Below are 17311 nucleotides of genomic sequence, written 5' to 3' on the forward strand. Positions count from 1 at the left end.
TCATATAACAAACACTTATATGCATGCACAGTTTTAAGGCATCTTTAATTGCCTTTTTGATAACTTGATGACTTAACTGATGACATAAATTGGACATTGCGTGCTCGTACTTTCTTCTGCGCTTTGATATGAAATGATACAGGCTAAAGTACGCAGCCCAAACATCCAGTCTCTTCATGCATTTCTGCCTACTTTCCAAGAAGTTTTTGGGAAAAAGGGTGAGACATTCCAGTTTTGGTGAGCTATTATAATATACGCAATAAGGAAAAAGCTCTATTAACAATTATGCCATACGTTTACGCACTTTAGCTTCTGCCAGTGGACCACTAGACCACTACAAATTCTAGTTGGCAATCTCCATCCTGGGAACATAGAATGGTTCCTGGTTTTGGAGAAATCAACCACTGACATCATCCTTGGGCACCTCTGGATTGTCAAACAGCATCCAGTGGCGTCCTGGACCACAGCAGAAGTCCTAAAATTGGGCAACAGATATTTTCCAGAGTGCCTTTACGAAGGTCCTCTTCCTGTACCAGTACTATTCACAATCATTAAAAGTCATGTGAAGAAACAATCTGTAGATATACCAGCCTGTTAGGTCCCATTCAGTGATGTGTTTTACCCAAGACAAGCCTTCCAGCTGCCATCACACACAGACCACTGTTCCCCTAACCTCATTCTGGGTGAGCCAGTGCCCTGTGAACCCACTCTCCATCCCTAAACAGGAAACCTTGGAGGAGTATATTCAGGAGGCTTTACAGCAAGGATACAACTGTCCCTCCATGTCCCCAGCTGCTTCATGGCAAAAATGGACAAAGGCTTGAGGTCTTGCATAAACTATTAGGCATCATACAAGATCACAGTAAAGTTCCGCTTCCCACTTGCCCTTGTCCTAGCAGCCCTGGAACATCTAAGAGGCACTTACATCTTGACTAAGTTGGACCTCTGGAGAACATATAACCTGCTGACTGATGCCTGTTGGAGGCAAAGCAGGAGCTTCTCGGACTAAAAAAGGAGAGATTGATAAATGACTGCGTCACGAGATGGAACACGACGTATGACATGATCTGTCGTGCCTCCGAACATCAGGCAGCTGTGGCCACGGTCATTTTAGAAAAGAAAATGTACCACTTGGCACTTCGGAGTGGTCTGTGGTTGAACAACTAAAAGACGCACTGAAACCATTCAAAATTGCAACTCAGGCCCTCTCAACCGATCCCTATCCTACAGCATCCGCCGTCCTCCCTCTACAACATGTTATGCTCTCTCAGCTGACCGCTCCCATCGCAACACAGAGAGCTTCCATCAAAGATATGAAAGTTAGGCGTGTCTTCTTTTCCTTATTCCATTTAGCGCAGGCTATTAATATAACATATCGAAATATGACAGTTAACAACATGAGCTAAACAAAACAATTACTTTCAGATACAATTATTCAATCATAATCATAAAAGAATTCATTTTTATTATTTCCATTCCATTCTGAATCGTTTTTTTGTTTGTTTGTTTTTTCATGTAGCCTCAGTGGCACTTCATATACATAAGCTGATATTCATAAGTTGATAACCTGCTGTTTCAAACATTAAATTAAAAAAATAATAATAATCCAGACAGTCCTGTTTATGACTGTCACTGTTAATATATTTGTGATTGAATCTCCATTACGGTGTTTTTTTTTTGTTTTTTTTTGATGCGGGGGGGATCACGTAGATATTAGAATATATTTGAATACATTACATGATATTTGATGTATAGGCTACAGTGTCAAATCATGCAAATAATGCATTTTAGTGCAGTTTGCTGTAAATGTATGTCAGTGAAATTGGGAACACACATTGCTCATAAATAGCATTGTTTCCTCAGAATGACCCAATTGCAATCAAGCTATCAATATTATAACATGTTTTGTTTGTCTGGCAGTTTATTATTGTTTGTGAAAATGCACAAACTTGTTTTGGTTTTACAATTCATGCATTTATTTATTAGGAATTGTTTTGCTTATATAAAACCTAGTTTGTTGCTTGACATTTAAATGCTCGTCATTTACAAGTAACCGATCTCAGGGAAAGTCCCCATCAAACCGGTGCTTCTCTAAATCAGTTTAGTTATCCTGGAGATTCTCACGCAGAAAATATTTGAGAGCATTAGGATGTTTGAACAGTTATGGTAGGCGTTTCATCACTCATCCCAGAGGCTTCATTTAGATGTTGGATGCTTCAGTTTCCATCCCAGAACCGTTTCATCTCACACAAAGTTGCGCTCTCATTGATCGTATGGGAAACTGCTGGTATGAGATGAAAGGACAGCGTGTAGGTGGCTGACAGGTGGGGTTGTGCTGAATTCATCTTTGGATTAGGAAAATGTGATTAAATATTTTTTTGAAAAGGAAAATAGGTTTGTTAAGGCGTAAAACAACCACAGCAGAAAAGCCAGAACACGATGGAAGGAACAGGAAAGAGGTGGTTTTTTTCTGTTTCGTTTCACTCTGATGTGGCTGATTGTGTGAGTTTGTCTGTGCCTCAGTGGACCTTTACACTTCATCTATGGTTTGACTTGTTTCCAAAAGTGAACACTACAATAGCAGAAAGTGTAGCGTACATTAAAAAATAATAAAAAAAAACTCTGCATTTTTTCTAGGATATTGAATATTGAATATTGCATTATAATTATACAATCATCATGCAGTTAATAAATGTATATAAATTACGTGTGTACATTACTTAAAAAAAGGGGCTGGTAAGCAATTAAAATTATTAATCTAATTAATTACATGGTGTGGTGATTAATTAATCGAATTAATCGCACATCAAATTTGGAGAAATTGCTCTGAAAGATCATTTCAAGTCATTGTTGTGCAAAGCATCAAACAGAAGTAGGTTCAGCAAGAAATACTTAGTTTGATACAATTTATTACATATACTCTTTTGGACCTTGTGTGTAAATGATGACACAATTGTATTTTCTGGTTGGGTGAACTATACATTTTATAATTTATTTTCTTAATTTTATTATTATTACTATGAAAATGTGAAATTATTTCTTCAAGGAAATTATATTTTAATAATAAACTAAAACTGTGGTGGTGGTAAATGTCTTAATGATTAAGTCATTGAGTCATTTATTCATTCATTTGATTCGTTCAAAAGGCTGATTCATTCAGGAGTGAAGTAAAGGGTTCTTTATGAATGGTTCATTAAATCGTTAGGCTTGTTCGACTTGAAGCGGGTCATCACCATCAGACCGATCGGTGCGTGACATCACCATCACCATCAGACCGATCGGTGTGTGACATCATCATCACCATCAGACCGATCGGTGTGTGACATCATCATCACCATCAGACCGATCGGTGTGTGACATCATCTTCACCATCAGACCGATCGGTGTGTGATATCATCTTCACCATCAGACCGATCGGTGTGTGATATCATCATCACCATCAGACCGATCGGTGTGTGATATCATCATCACCATCAGACCGATCGGTGTGTGACATCATCATCACCATCAGACCGATCGGTGTGTGACATCATCATCACCATCAGACCGATCGGTGCGTGACATCATCATCACCATCAGACCGATCGGTGCGTGACATCATCATCACCATCAGACCGATCGGTGCGTGACATCATCATCACCATCAGACCGATCGGTGCGTGACATCATCATCACCATCAGACCGATCGGTGTGTGACATCATCATCATCATCAAACCGATCTGTGTGTGACATCATCATCTCCATCAGACGGATCGGTGCGTGACATCATCATCACAATTAGACCGATCGGTGCGTGACATCATCATCACCATCAGACCGATCGGTGCGTGACATCATCATCACCATCAGACCGATCGGTGTGTGACATCATCATCACCATCAAACCGATCTGTGTGTGACATCATCATCTCCATCAGACGGATCGGTGCGTGACATCATCATCACAATTAGACCGATCGGTGCGTGACATCATCATCACCATCAGACCGATCGGTGTGTGACATCATCATCATCATCAAACCGATCTGTGTGTGACATCATCATCTCCATCAGACGGATCGGTGCGTGACATCATCATCACAATTAGACCGATCGGTGCGTGACATCATCATCACCATCAGACCGATCGGTGCGTGACATCATCATCACCATCAGACCGATCGGTGTGTGACATCATCATCACCATCAGACCGATCGGTGTGTGACATCATCATCTCCATCAGACGGATCGGTGCGTGACATCATCATCACAATTAGACCGATCGGTGCATGACATCATCATCTCCATCAGACAGATTGGTGCGTGACATCACCATCAGACCGATCGGTGTGTGACATCACTATCGCCATCAGACCGATCGGTGCGTGACATCATCATCACCATCAGACAGATTGGTGCGTGACATCACCATCAGACCGATCGGTGTGTGACATCACTATCGCCATCAGACCGATCGGTGCGTGACATCATCATCACCATCAGACCGATCGGTGCGTGACATCAAAAAACCACAAGAGTTTAGAGAGCAGATGACTCCTTGTGCTTCTGAATCTCTCTCGCGGTAACAGCAGCGCTGCTTCAAAGACAAAGCAACTATGGTTAATGGTTCAACAAGACAAATGGTTCACCAAATTCATTCAAAACGTGGATTAAGAAATGAAATACCGCTGTGGGTTGCTCGGTGGTGAACAGTTCTGATTTTTCTTTATATTTTGGTTGACAAAATTGAGCAAAACAGACAACATTGTTTCTAAAATAACACAATATTAACTTCTTAATGAACTGTTGTTTAAGATGAGTATTAGCACTCGTGTGGCCTTGCACTCAGCCTACAGCTCGTGTGATATTTCTTAACTATGTGATGTAAATATGAGACACAGTCTCAATCAGGGGCATTTTGCCTCATATCTTGAACTTTAGGGATATTCTCTAGGCTCCATCACACAGTCAGTTGTTGCTCTGTCTCATATTAGTCATCAGTCGACTATGAAAGCGTGTTCAAAGATCATCCACACAGGTCTGGGGCGGGGCAAGTGCGTCAAATGCGCTTATAATTTTAACGTGTTATTTTTCTTCATAATTAATTAATCTAATTAACGCATTAAATTACCAGCCCTACTAAAAATATAAATTTTCCCCTTATGCTACTATATATATTTGAACTTTAATAGTGAGGTTTTCACCTACTCTCAGCTCAACTCGAGCTAACTCATCATGTTAAAGTGATTATTAGCCACAAATTGCACATACTCTGCTCATCTGTTCACTGGCTCTCAATGAACCAGCACACACTGTTAATGGCACCCACTTAAGTGTTTTGTTTTGAGGGGAACACTTTGTCTTAGAAATTGAGGAGTTTTTATAGAGCATTAAACATGTTGAAAAGATCGGCATGATGTTCTACAGGAGCACGGATCAGCAAACACCAATAACTACTGATTTAAAGAGTCAGGCTCGTTTACAATACTCATATTCTATATACTTTACTCATCTTTAATAACTTAATACAAATTTCAAATTAAGTTTAACCACTTTAATATCCTATTCAATTTATTTGCAAAATACCTTTCATAATTATTTTATGTTCAGTAATGTGTGTGTATTTATATTTAAATATTTAAGGGTCTTTGTATTATTTTTATTTGAAATACATTTCTAATATTCTACTATTAGGCACCTATAGTAATGAGCACAACTTTCGCTCTCAAACTACTGAATAATAAATAAAAATCTTCGTGTAATGTGTGGTCAAGGGTAGTCAATTTTTTTTTAAACCAGTCAGAGCTAAAAAAATCTTCATATCTTCATATTTACAGCCAAAATGCCATCTTTCGAGCAGACTACTTGAACCATGAAACATTTTTGAAATAGTTTTGAAATAGAATTATTGTTATTAACTTATAATAAATGATATGACTTATTAAAATGCACTGAAAAAAAATATATATATATCGCTTTTATATATAGATATAAATTATATATATATAAGCTTTCTCAATTTCCCACATTGAAAACACTTTACAAAATGAGGTTTTTGTTTTTCCTTTTATACAAATAAGTTTATATGTACAGAAATCCACATGTGTAAAAAAGTATGATCATATAATGATGTAATGTCACATGCGTGTAGCTAGTTTCGGAGGTCAGGGGTCGTGAGGATCCTTCTAGCAGGGCTTCTGGATGGTCACGGGGTACAGGAGGGGGATAGCGATGCCCTGGTCCGGTTTCTGAAAGGCGCTGATCAAATTCTTCACTTTTCTGAACAAGCGCTTATTCTGACCTGGTGCTGTCTGTAAACAATAAACGAATAAACAAACAAACAACAACAGCATCAGTATAATCTATTTACAAGGAGCAGATAAACTAAAATTGTTCTAACCACTTCTGTAGTACCATAGTTAATTATATCTATATCTATTATATCTGAGTTAGATGAGTTATATCTCTGCACTGTTCTACAGTGTTTGAAAGAGAAATGTCTTGGGCTATTACTATTTCTTTCTTTCCTTTCTTTCTTTCTTTCTTGTCAGTTATATAATGCGTGTGTGTTTCAGACTCAATGTGACGGGGTTGAAACGATGCACCTTTTTAAGGTTAAAAAGTAGTACTGTCACAAACACAAATGTTAATACTAGCATTAATGATAATAACAATAATAAATAAATCAAGAATCTGTTTCCTGAGAAAATGTTTGAGCCAGATGCTTTTATTCAACTTACAAAATATAAATATAGCTTACAAATGAGGAAACACACACCTATACAATTTCGTAATTATACAAATACTAATTATTATTATGACGTAGTTATTAGTCCTATAGTTGCCTGAATCCAAATGTTGAAAGCGGATGATTTGAGGAGTGTTGGGTGTTTTTGATGCTGATGTGTGCTGCTGTTAGTGGCTCACCTCGGCCGCCCAGGAGCCCTCGGCGTCTCTCTGGAGCCGGTACGTGTAGACGAAACCATTACACCTGAAACACACAGAGTCAGAGTCAGGGCAAACACACACAGAGTCAGGGCAAGACCAGCACACACACACACACAGCCCAGCATCTCTGACGAAAAACAGATTCTACATTCACACGTTGTCAATAAATCAAAGATTATTTGACTACAAGAATGTTTTCAGTTTTTATGCTTCAAAATGTCATATTTTATTTAATGTGGCATTTGCCATTTCATTGTAATTGTAAAAAGCATTACTATATATACTGAGTGACACATGTTGAGGCTAGATGAGAAAAAGCAGAGATTTGTGGAGGACTTACAGAACGCAGAGGCAATATGCGCCAGCAACACTCTCACTGTCTCGAATTAAATAGCTGCCGTCTTTGCCCGCTTCACACAGACGCATCTCGCACGTCTCTCGGCTGATGGCCCCGTGATACACAGACAGAGATTCCATTGTGCTGCATGCATTGTTTCTCAGGCAATCACTACACGCATGTTATATTTGTCCCTTAAGCAGGAAATGATGAAACCAGGCAGGAAACAAGCACTTCAAAAAAATAAGGCACAATTTCTGCAACAATAGCAAAAGCATGCACAATGTCAGGTGAACATCAGAGAATGTATTTTCAGATAATCTGGAGTCAGGACGCACCGCTGATGTTTGGTTTTACTGATCAATGCTGCATAACGGTGTCATTCCTTTTGTGTGTGAAATTGTTCATATGTAACATTTTTGATCTTTCAAGTTGCTTTCACAGGTCTCACCTAAGATTCTCCCCTAGGTTTTCAAAAATATAATAGGCGTCATCTGAAGCTCTGTGAACTAGATGTCAGTTGTTTTTGGCTAGGGAACATATTGAAGCCTTCGGATGGACGAATGTTGAAGTTTCCTCTCCTCTGTGTGTTTGATAGTATTGCACATTAACAAGGTGGGATAATAGTGATGTATCCTGTGATAGAGCATCCCTGTCACCACATTCATCCTCTCTCTCTCTCTCTCTCTGTGTGTGTGTGTGTGTGTGTGTTGTTGACATAGATATAAACCAAGAAACAGAGCTGCATTTGCTCCTCGTTTCCCACCTTTACCTCCAGCTCCTCCTTTCAGACTAATTGAATTGAAGACGTTTTCAGAGATGGTTTACTTCACATTACACGGCTGGCTCATGTCACTCTCATCGGTCAGTTAAGAGAGCAAAGAAGGTGTGAAGAACAACGATTCTGGAGAAGAAAGATGAGGGTGAGTGTATGATGACAGAATGTGCTGTTTTGCCTTTAACAAAACTTCTAATGCTAATAGTGTAACTGTGATATAATGATCTGAAATCACATCCTGACAGCTGCATCCACAGGGCCATTTTTCTTATTAATCAAGCGGGATCTACAATATAATATCAAAGAGAGGACTTAATTGGATAAATATTATATGATGCATGAAGAGGGCAGGGAATAATGCTGTATTTATAGTTATCTGATAGCGTTGAATCAGAGGTGGAAGATGGATATGATCAAAATGCATGGAGGAGAGGATGTGAGTCCCATTCTAAGCATTTGCTTAGTTTGTTATGTGTATAATTTTATTCTGGACTAGTTGTATGTTTGAGATTTTAATCATAGTGAAAGTGCTTTTGCAGACTATTTTCTAGAAGCCTAGCTGTCCGAGTCACTCAATCAATATCCTGTGATATACTGATCCTGTTACTGCTGGTTGTTCTACAGTGTATTTGTAGATAATATTGGTTTCGCTCTTTGCCTAAATGTCTGTGCCAGTTCTGTGTATAATTATTATTATTTCAGACGGTTCCTTCAACTCTAAAACACTACACAATGTAATGTGTAATTAGAAATATGGGTAAAACACCTGTGGAAAAAACAAACAACAACAACAATACAGAAAATCCCTTCAGGTGAATTTAGTCCTTTTCTTACAGTGTAGGTTGTTAAAAGCATCACAATTAAGACCAGAATGAGAAAACTCTGAGAAATTCTTGAATTGATTTCTGACCGCAGAGTTAAAGTCCTGCCGGCTTTAGATGCTTCTGACTCTAATACTGGCTCAATGTTGTGTAAGCTCTGAGTTTATGACACTGCATGATCATGGCATGATTTTATCTAAAGGAACAGATGCCAAAGGTTGTACAGTAGACACTCAGATGCATCAACACATCTATATTGCCCTCTTGTGGGGATAGATATTATGGTCATTTAGTTCGACCAAAATGAAAATCCTGCTGTCATTTACTTACCTTCATATCAGATTCAAACTCATACAATGTAAAAAGGGTCCACCTCATTCATCTTACAGTTTTTTTTATTCGCTTTGGTACTATTTTCACAAATAAGGTGTACATTTTCAAAACTCTTAGTACAGAAATCCAAACTGATCACACTTGTAACACAGCTAGTCATTCTTTCAAAACCTGATCTCATGCTTTAATTCAGTTGCACATGTTTTCATTCCATATAATCATTGTTTCAAACACAAGATTATTGTAATATGTAATGAGAACATTTGGTTTAATCACCGAAACACAACAGTATGATCTTCTTTCAGTTTAGTACTTTTAACATTCAGTTCATCCAACAGCAAACAATGCAAGATACTGGTTTCAAATCGGCCTTAGAAGTACTGAAATTAATATGCTACAGTACTATAAAAGACAGATTACACAGTTTTCACATTAGGCGATACACTTATATACCAATATATTTAATACATTACCCAAAATTTCCATAATCTATAATTTCCAAAATATCCATCCTATGTGTAATCAAGTGAAGGATCAATGAACACATCCTCTACAATAATTTGGGCAAATTAGTTTTTATTTTTTCAGATATAATTGTAACATAGGTATACTTTCTATAATGAAATTCAACTAAATGAGAAGAAAACATAACATTTAGTGCACACATTACATTAATTTGGATCAAGCCTGTCTTGAGCATTTGGCCATAGATTCTCATCCACATCACAATGAATGTTGTCATTGTTCAAGCACCTTGGAAAAAACCTTTTGGCGTGTCGAATCCATGCTTGACATTGGTCTACACTGATGTCATCACATGCATCATCCATGGCCTGAAGGAGGGTAGCACGCTCAAGGGGTTGGCGATCATAGACCTTCCACCTCAATGCTGAAAAAAATTCCTCAATAGGGTTGAGGAAGGGAGAGTATGGAGGCAGCCAGAGGGTCATGAATCGGGGATGGGCCTGAAACCATGCTTGAACTACCTCTGCATGGTGGAACCTGACATTGTCCCACACAATTACATAGGTGACCCCTTCACCTTGACAGGCTGGCTCAATTTCATTGAGAAACTCAATAAGATGTGCAGCATTATAGGAGCCAAGTAATGGCCTACGTCCTACAACACCATCTTCAGAGATAGCTGCGCACATGGAGATGTTTCCGGTTCTGACTCCCTCTCTCTGATGACCAACCTTTTGACGGGCCCCATGCCCACCTCTCTGACCTCTCTTTTGGGGTCCATGCCCACCTCTCTGACCTCTCTGTTGGGGCCCATGCCCACCTCTCTGACCTCTCTGTTGGGGCCCATGCCCACCTCTCTGACCTCTCTGTTGGGGCCCATGTCCACCTCTCTTACCTCTCTGTTGGGGTCCATGTCCACCTCTCTGACCTCTCTGTTGGGGCCCATGCCCACCTCTCTGACCTCTCTGTTGGGGCCCATGTCCACCTCTCTTACCTCTCTGTTGGGGTCCATGTCCACCTCTCTGACCTCTCTGTTGGGGCCCATGCCCACCTCTCTGACCTCTCTGTTGGGGCCCATGTCCACCTCTCTTACCTCTCTGTTGGGGCCCATGCCCACCTCTCTGACCTCTCTGTTGGGGCCCATGCCCACCTCTCTGACCTCTCTGTTGGGGCCCATGCCCACCTCTCTGACCTCTCTGTTGGGGCCCTTGCCCACCTCTTTGACCTCTCTGTTGGGGCCCATGCCCACCTCTCTGACCTCTCTGTTGGGGCCCTTGCCCACCTCTTTGACCTCTCTGTTGGGGCCCATGCCCACCTCTCTGACCTCTCTGTTGGGGCCCATGCCCACCTCTCTGACCTCTCTGTTGGGGCCCTTGCCCACCTCTTTGACCTCTCTGTTGGGGCCCATGTCCACCTCTCTGACCTCTCTGTTGGGGCCCATGTCCACCTCTCTTACCTCTCTGTTGGGGCCCATGCCCACCTCTCTGACCTCTCTGTTGGGGCCCATGTCCACCTCTCTTACCTCTCTGTTGGGGCCCATGCCCACCTCTCTGACCTCTCTGTTGGGGCCCATGTCCACCTCTCTGACCTCTCTGTTGGGGCCCATGCCCACCTCTCTGACCTCTCTGTTGGGGCCCTTGCCCACCTCTTTGACCTCTCTGTTGGGGCCCATGCCCACCTCTCTGACCTCTCTGTTGGGGCCCTTGCCCACCTCTTTGACCTCTCTGTTGGGGCCCATGCCCACCTCTCTGACCTCTCTGTTGGGGCCCATGCCCACCGTCTCTGACCTCTCTGTTGGGGCCCATGCCCACCTCTCTGACCTCTCTGTTGGGGTCCACCTCTCTGACCTCTCTGTTGGGGCCCATGCCCACCTCTCTGACCTCTCTGTTGGGGCCCATGCCCACCGTCTCTGACCTCTCTGTTGGGGTCCACTTCTCTGACGGATCCCTTGTCCACAAGCTCTTTCTATTCCTTGCTGTCTATCCTGCTCCAAGTTGAAAGAAATTGCCAGTGTTTACACCCCCACTTTTATATAGTGACCAATTGTGGTTACTATGTGAAATCAATTAGTAATAACGAGTATTCATCATGTGTGGTTACACATAATTTATATGTTCATACAAACACTCATTTTTATTTCTGTAGTTCTCAAAATCCATATACTGTATATTGCTGACAAACCAATTCAAAATCTATAGGTTTACCAAACGGTTCAGTGATTAACCATTAAGACCAGTTGGATTAAATAATAGACAAATGTATTAAACTGAACGAGAAGAGATGCAAATCAAAAGTTTGATAGTAAGAGATTTATGAAAGGTGGTTACTGTGAATGAAACATTTATAAAGATGAAACACATTTTGTGTAGTGAAAAGGATACTTTGTGGTTTTGTGTATTGTACTAACACAATCAAAAATATGCTGAAATGTTTGAAAAAAGTGCACTTTTGATGATCTGTTGTGATATTAGTACTATAAGTTGTGAAAATGTACACCTTGCTTGTGAAAATAGTACCAAAGTGAATAAAAAAAACTGTAACAACTTCAATCAAATTGGAAATACAGTTCATAACTCAAATTATATTAAACTGACTTTAGAAAATTGAGCTGAAAAAAGAAAAAAAGAAAAGAAAAGAAGAAGTTGTAATTGCTGAAATAATTTTGATAAGTTAAAGTATTGGTAAAAAATAAAAATAAGAAACTAGAATTTACATCAATATCTACATAACATTTGTGTGAATTACTTTTGAATCACTGTTTTTATTGTGATGAATTTTGAGCAAATTTATGAAAAATTGAGCAAAGAGAGTGAACTATTCCTAGGATATTTTGTATTATTATTTCAAGATTAGGTGATTTTTCAAGAATTTTCATAATTAACATGAACAGTGAGAAAAGTTTTAATGAACCAAAAAAGAGAAAATAAGCAGTAAGAATACCTAAACATGAGATATGGTCACATATTTGTGAAGATGGTTGGAAACACTGAATCTGAATTCTGTCCTTCAAACTATAATCTTATTACCCATCAGGCCCCTTGATATCAATTTGATGTCTAATATTAGTCAAGACTTGATTGAGATGCTGGAACATCATTTTAATTTCAGTTTGGATGGCAAACTCTCTTCCAGTGGTAATTGAGTGAATATAGGAAGCTCAATCCCAGACTGAAACTGGTTTAATGCACTGATCTGGATAATGTCTGGATCACTCATTGTGTTCTACACTGCAGTCAGTGTTCGAGTGCCTTCTTACTATTCCCCTGCGACAGAAAGCATCACAACTGACAGAAAAAACACTGAGCTAAAATCACCCCACCTGAAGCGTATCAGTCACACAGGATTAGACTTTAAGATATGTGCATGTAAATTAACTTTTACTTCAGATGTTATCTACAATGTTTATGATTTATGGGCAGGATGAGCTCTATATTAAAATTGTTTAGGAGGGTGTGTCATCTGCACTTCCCGACACAGGAAACTCACTAACACAAAATATACTTTTCTTTATGTATGTAATTATGCAGAAAATATTAAACATAAACATATATCTGGTAGTAGTATCTGAAATTGATTGATTTGTTGAACACTGTTGAAACATTTGCAGTTAGCATTCTTTATGAATAAAAACATAATTAAATTACATGAACAGTAAATAACTGTGTAAGGCGAATTAAGGTATATGTGTATATAATTCATAAATCTTTATTCTAATTTCAGAATTTGTTGTGAGTCCAATGTTCAACATGTTCATCTGATGTGTTGATTGGCCAATATGTCTGATGTTCAATTTACATCAAACTAGCGCCATGTCAAGATTTTGACATCAGTTTGATTAGCATATTTGACATCAAACTGATGACTTTTCAACATCAATAGCCCATTACGTATAAATATAAACTTAAATATGATAATATTGGTCCCACTTCATATTAAGTGGCCTTAACTACAACCCGAATTCCGGAAAAGTTGGGACGTTTTTTAAATTTTAATAAAATGAAAACTAAAAGACTTTCAAATCACATGAGCCAATATTTTATTCACAATAGAACATAGATAACATAGCAAATGTTTAAACGGAGAAAGTTTACAATTTTATGCACAAAATGAGCTCATTTCAATTTTGATTTCTGCTACAGGTCTCAAAATAGTTGGGACGGGGCATGTTTACCATGGTGTAGCATCTCCTTTTCTTTTCAAAACAGTTTGAAGACGTCTGGGCATTGAGGCTATGAGTTGCTGGAGTTTTGCTGTTGGAATTTGGTCCCATTCTTGCCTTATATAGATTTCCAGCTGCTGAAGAGTTCGTGGTCGTCTTTGACGTATTTTTCGTTTAATGATGCGCCAAATGTTCTCTATAGGTGAAAGATCTGGACTGCAGGCAGGCCAGGTTAGCACCCGGACTCTTCTACGACGAAGCCATGCTGTTGTTATAGCTGCAGTATGTGGTTTTGCATTGTCCTGCTGAAATAAACAAGGCCTTCCCTGAAATAGACGTTGTTTGGAGGGAAGCATATGTTGCTCTAAAACCTTTATATACCTTTCAGCATTCACAGAGCCTTCCAAAACATGCAAGCTGCCCATACCGTATGCACTTATGCACCCCCATACCATCAGAGATGCTGGCTTTTGAACTGAACGCTGATAACATGCTGGAAGGTCTCCCTCCTCTTTAGCCCGGAGGACACGGCGTCCGTGATTTCCAACAAGAATGTCAAATTTGGACTCGTCTGACCATAAAACACTATTCCACTTTGAAATAGTCCATTTTAAATGAGCCTTGGCCCACAGGACACGACGGCGCTTCTGGACCATGTTCACATATGGCTTCCTTTTTGCATGATAGAGCTTTAGTTGGCATCTGCTGATGGCACGGCGGATTGTGTTTACCGACAGTGGTTTCTGAAAGTATTCCTGGGCCCATTTAGTTATGTCATTGACACAATCATGCCGATGAGTGATGCAGTGTCGTCTGAGAGCCCGAAGACCACGGGCATCCAATAAAGGTCTCCGGCCTTGTCCCTTACGCACAGAGATTTCTCCAGGTCTCTGAATCTTTTAATGATGTTATGCACTGTAGATGATGAGATTTGCAAAGCCTTTGCAATTTGACGTTGAGGAACATTGTTTTTAAAGTTTTTCACAATTTTTTACGCAGTCTTTCACAGATTGGAGAGCCTCTGCCCATCTTTACTTCTGAGAGACTCTGCTTCTCTAAGACAAAGCTTTTATAGCTAATCATGTTACAGACCTGATATCAATTAACTTAATTAATCACTAGATGTTCTTTTTTGAGACCTGTAGCAGGCATTCAATTTTAAATGAGCTAATTAAGTGGATAAAAGTGTAAAATTTCTCAGTTTAAACATTTGCTACGTTATCTATGTTGTATTGTGAATAAAATATTGGCTCATGTGATTTGAAATTCCTTTAGTTTTCATTTTATTAAAATTTAAAAAAACGTCCCAACTTTTCCGGAATTCGGGTTGTACTATGTATTTACATCAATGTACTTATTGTGTTTATATTGTATTGGAAGACAGCTTCTACTGAGGTGGGATACGTGTAAGGGTAGGGACAGGTTTGTGGTAAGGGTAGGTGTAAGGGATGGGTCAACATTGTAATTAGAAATTTAATTACAGATGTAATTACATGCAGGTATTTTCAAAATATAAGTACAATGTAAAAACATTTATAATAAGTGCACTGTACCAAATGATCAATTAATTATTTTTAGTCAAGGACACTTAATATACAGCTGTTAGTTGCATCACATTAAATTAGATTTAAATGTTGGCAAAAATTTTAGGGGGTCACTGTACAAAATAATAATCAGACTTTATGCTTTCATAATGAAAAAAGAAAGAATAGCAACAAGAACACACCAGAGGTCCATTTCTGCTGTGGGGATGTCCTGAAAAGCCTACTTCACCTACAGTGGTGTAGTGGATTTGTATTCAGACATGCAGTTTAGGACTCTAGTGACCAGTTACACTATGACCTAATAGCAAGATCAGTTAGAGAGTGTTGGTCTTGCGTCTGCTGGGTATGGGTGGCAGGCCTTGGTGTGCGTCAGGGTAAGTTGACCTTTTCGGAGCAACCCTGGTCCCAGAGCTCATTGTACAGTGTTTTGAAGGTTCCTGCTGCTGCAACCCCAGAACCCACTATAGTAACAGAGTGCTGTGTCATAGATTCCTGACATCACTAATACTGATGCCTGTCACAAAAGTTCCTCTCATGATGAGGCAGAAGCCACAAAAAGAAGTTTCAGTCCACCCCAGTGATTCCTGCTGTAGGCTGAGCCATAGCTGGTGTCCAAGGAGCTCCTCTCTCAACCTCACTGGGCCCAGAGGTTCCTTCTTAAGCCTGAAGGTTGAGGGGTTGATACTGTTTATCATTGTCATTCATTAAAGTAGCAATAGCAACTATCAAAATGTTACAAGAGGAAACACAGCCAAACGAGTTAAAGAGTTCTGCGAACATTACAACTCACATTTTTTTATTTGGACATCTCAATCATTTTGACAATGATAAGTGCTGTAAGAGCACTGAAGCTGACCAGTGTAAAAATAAAAAATAACTAAACTCCTCCTCTCTATCCCATAATCCCTGGATTACTAATAATGAACACCTGGAATCCATTATGCAATCATGACACCAACACCACAAATTCACTTCACTTTTTTGTCTGGGATTGTCTTGTATAAATGAGTTAAAACTTGCTTGGATTGGATTACCTAACCATAAAAACACTCAAATCGTGCTTTTCCACTGCGTGGCACAGCTCAGAATGGCACAGCTCTATTGTTTTTCCTCTATTGTAAATCTAGCTCTAACTGGATCCACTCCTCAGCTATCATATGAGTAAAAAGTCTGCACCTCATCTACTGACCAAGATTCAGCCATTCCTTTATTAAATTTTATTTTTTCAAGGAAGTTGTTTAAGTGGTGTTAATGATACTGCAGTGGCTGTTGCTGCTAGCGGGTTTGGTGTCTATTGTCCCAAATCCAATGCTGCTGGCCAATCAGTGATCTGCAGTATTAATACAGGTGCTTCTCAATAAATTTGAATGTCCTAGAAAAGTTCATTTATTTCACTAATTCAACTCAAATTGTGAAACTTGAGTATTAAACAAATTCAATGCTCACAGACTGAAGTAGTTTAAACTTTGATTCTTTTAATTGTGATGATTTTGGCTCAAATTTATCAAAAACCCACCAATTCACTCTCAACAAATTAGAATACTTCATTAGACCACTAAAAAAAAAAAGTATGGTCATTTACTGTACAATTACTCAATAATTGGTAGGGGCTCCTTTTGCTTTAATTACTGCCTCAATTCAGCGTGGCATGGAGGTGATCAGTTTGTGGCTCTGCTGAGGTGGTCTGGAAGCCCAGGTTTCTTTGACAGTGGCCTTCAGCTCATCTGCATTGTTTGGTCTCTTGTTTCTCATCTTCCTCTTGACAATAGCCCATAGATTCTCTCTGGGGTTCAGGTCTGGTGAGTTTGTTGGCCATCAAGCACACCAACACCATGGTCATTTAACCAACTTTTGGTGCTTTTGGCAGTGTGGGCAGGTGCCAAATCCTGCTGGAAAATGAAATCAACATCTTCAAAAAGCTGGGCAGCAGAAGGAAGCATGAAG

General features: G+C 39.5%; 1 protein-coding gene across 1 annotated transcript; it reads right to left on the minus strand.

Annotated features, from left to right (window-relative positions):
- Window positions 1-6010: 6010 nt before the first annotated feature.
- LOC132114367 (SH2 domain-containing protein 1A-like) lies at window positions 6011-7446 on the minus strand. The gene is made up of 3 exons (XM_059522471.1): window positions 7271-7446; window positions 6910-6973; window positions 6011-6293 (listed from the first exon to the last, which is right to left on the minus strand). Exons 1-3 carry the CDS (start codon window positions 7405-7407, stop codon window positions 6168-6170), a joined length of 327 nt encoding a protein of 108 aa, XP_059378454.1. The 5' UTR covers window positions 7408-7446; the 3' UTR covers window positions 6011-6167.
- Window positions 7447-17311: the final 9865 nt, after the last annotated feature.

The sequence above is a fragment of the Carassius carassius genome, chromosome 33 (assembly GCF_963082965.1).
Source record: "Carassius carassius chromosome 33, fCarCar2.1, whole genome shotgun sequence".
In the NCBI taxonomy this organism is placed as follows: Eukaryota; Metazoa; Chordata; class Actinopteri; order Cypriniformes; family Cyprinidae; genus Carassius; species Carassius carassius.

Excerpts from the sequence above, each read along its gene's own strand:
- LOC132114367 (XM_059522471.1), bottom strand. The coding sequence starts at position 7,407 with ATGGAATCTCTGTCTGTGTATCACGGGGCCATCAGCCGAGAGACGTGC. Across the intron at positions 6,974-7,270 it reads GCATATTGCCTCTGCGTTCT|GTGTAATGGTTTCGTCTACA; the intron begins GTAAGTCCTCCA and ends TGTGTGTTTCAG. Across the intron at positions 6,294-6,909 it reads AGGGCTCCTGGGCGGCCGAG|ACAGCACCAGGTCAGAATAA; the intron begins GTGAGCCACTAA and ends TATTGTTTACAG.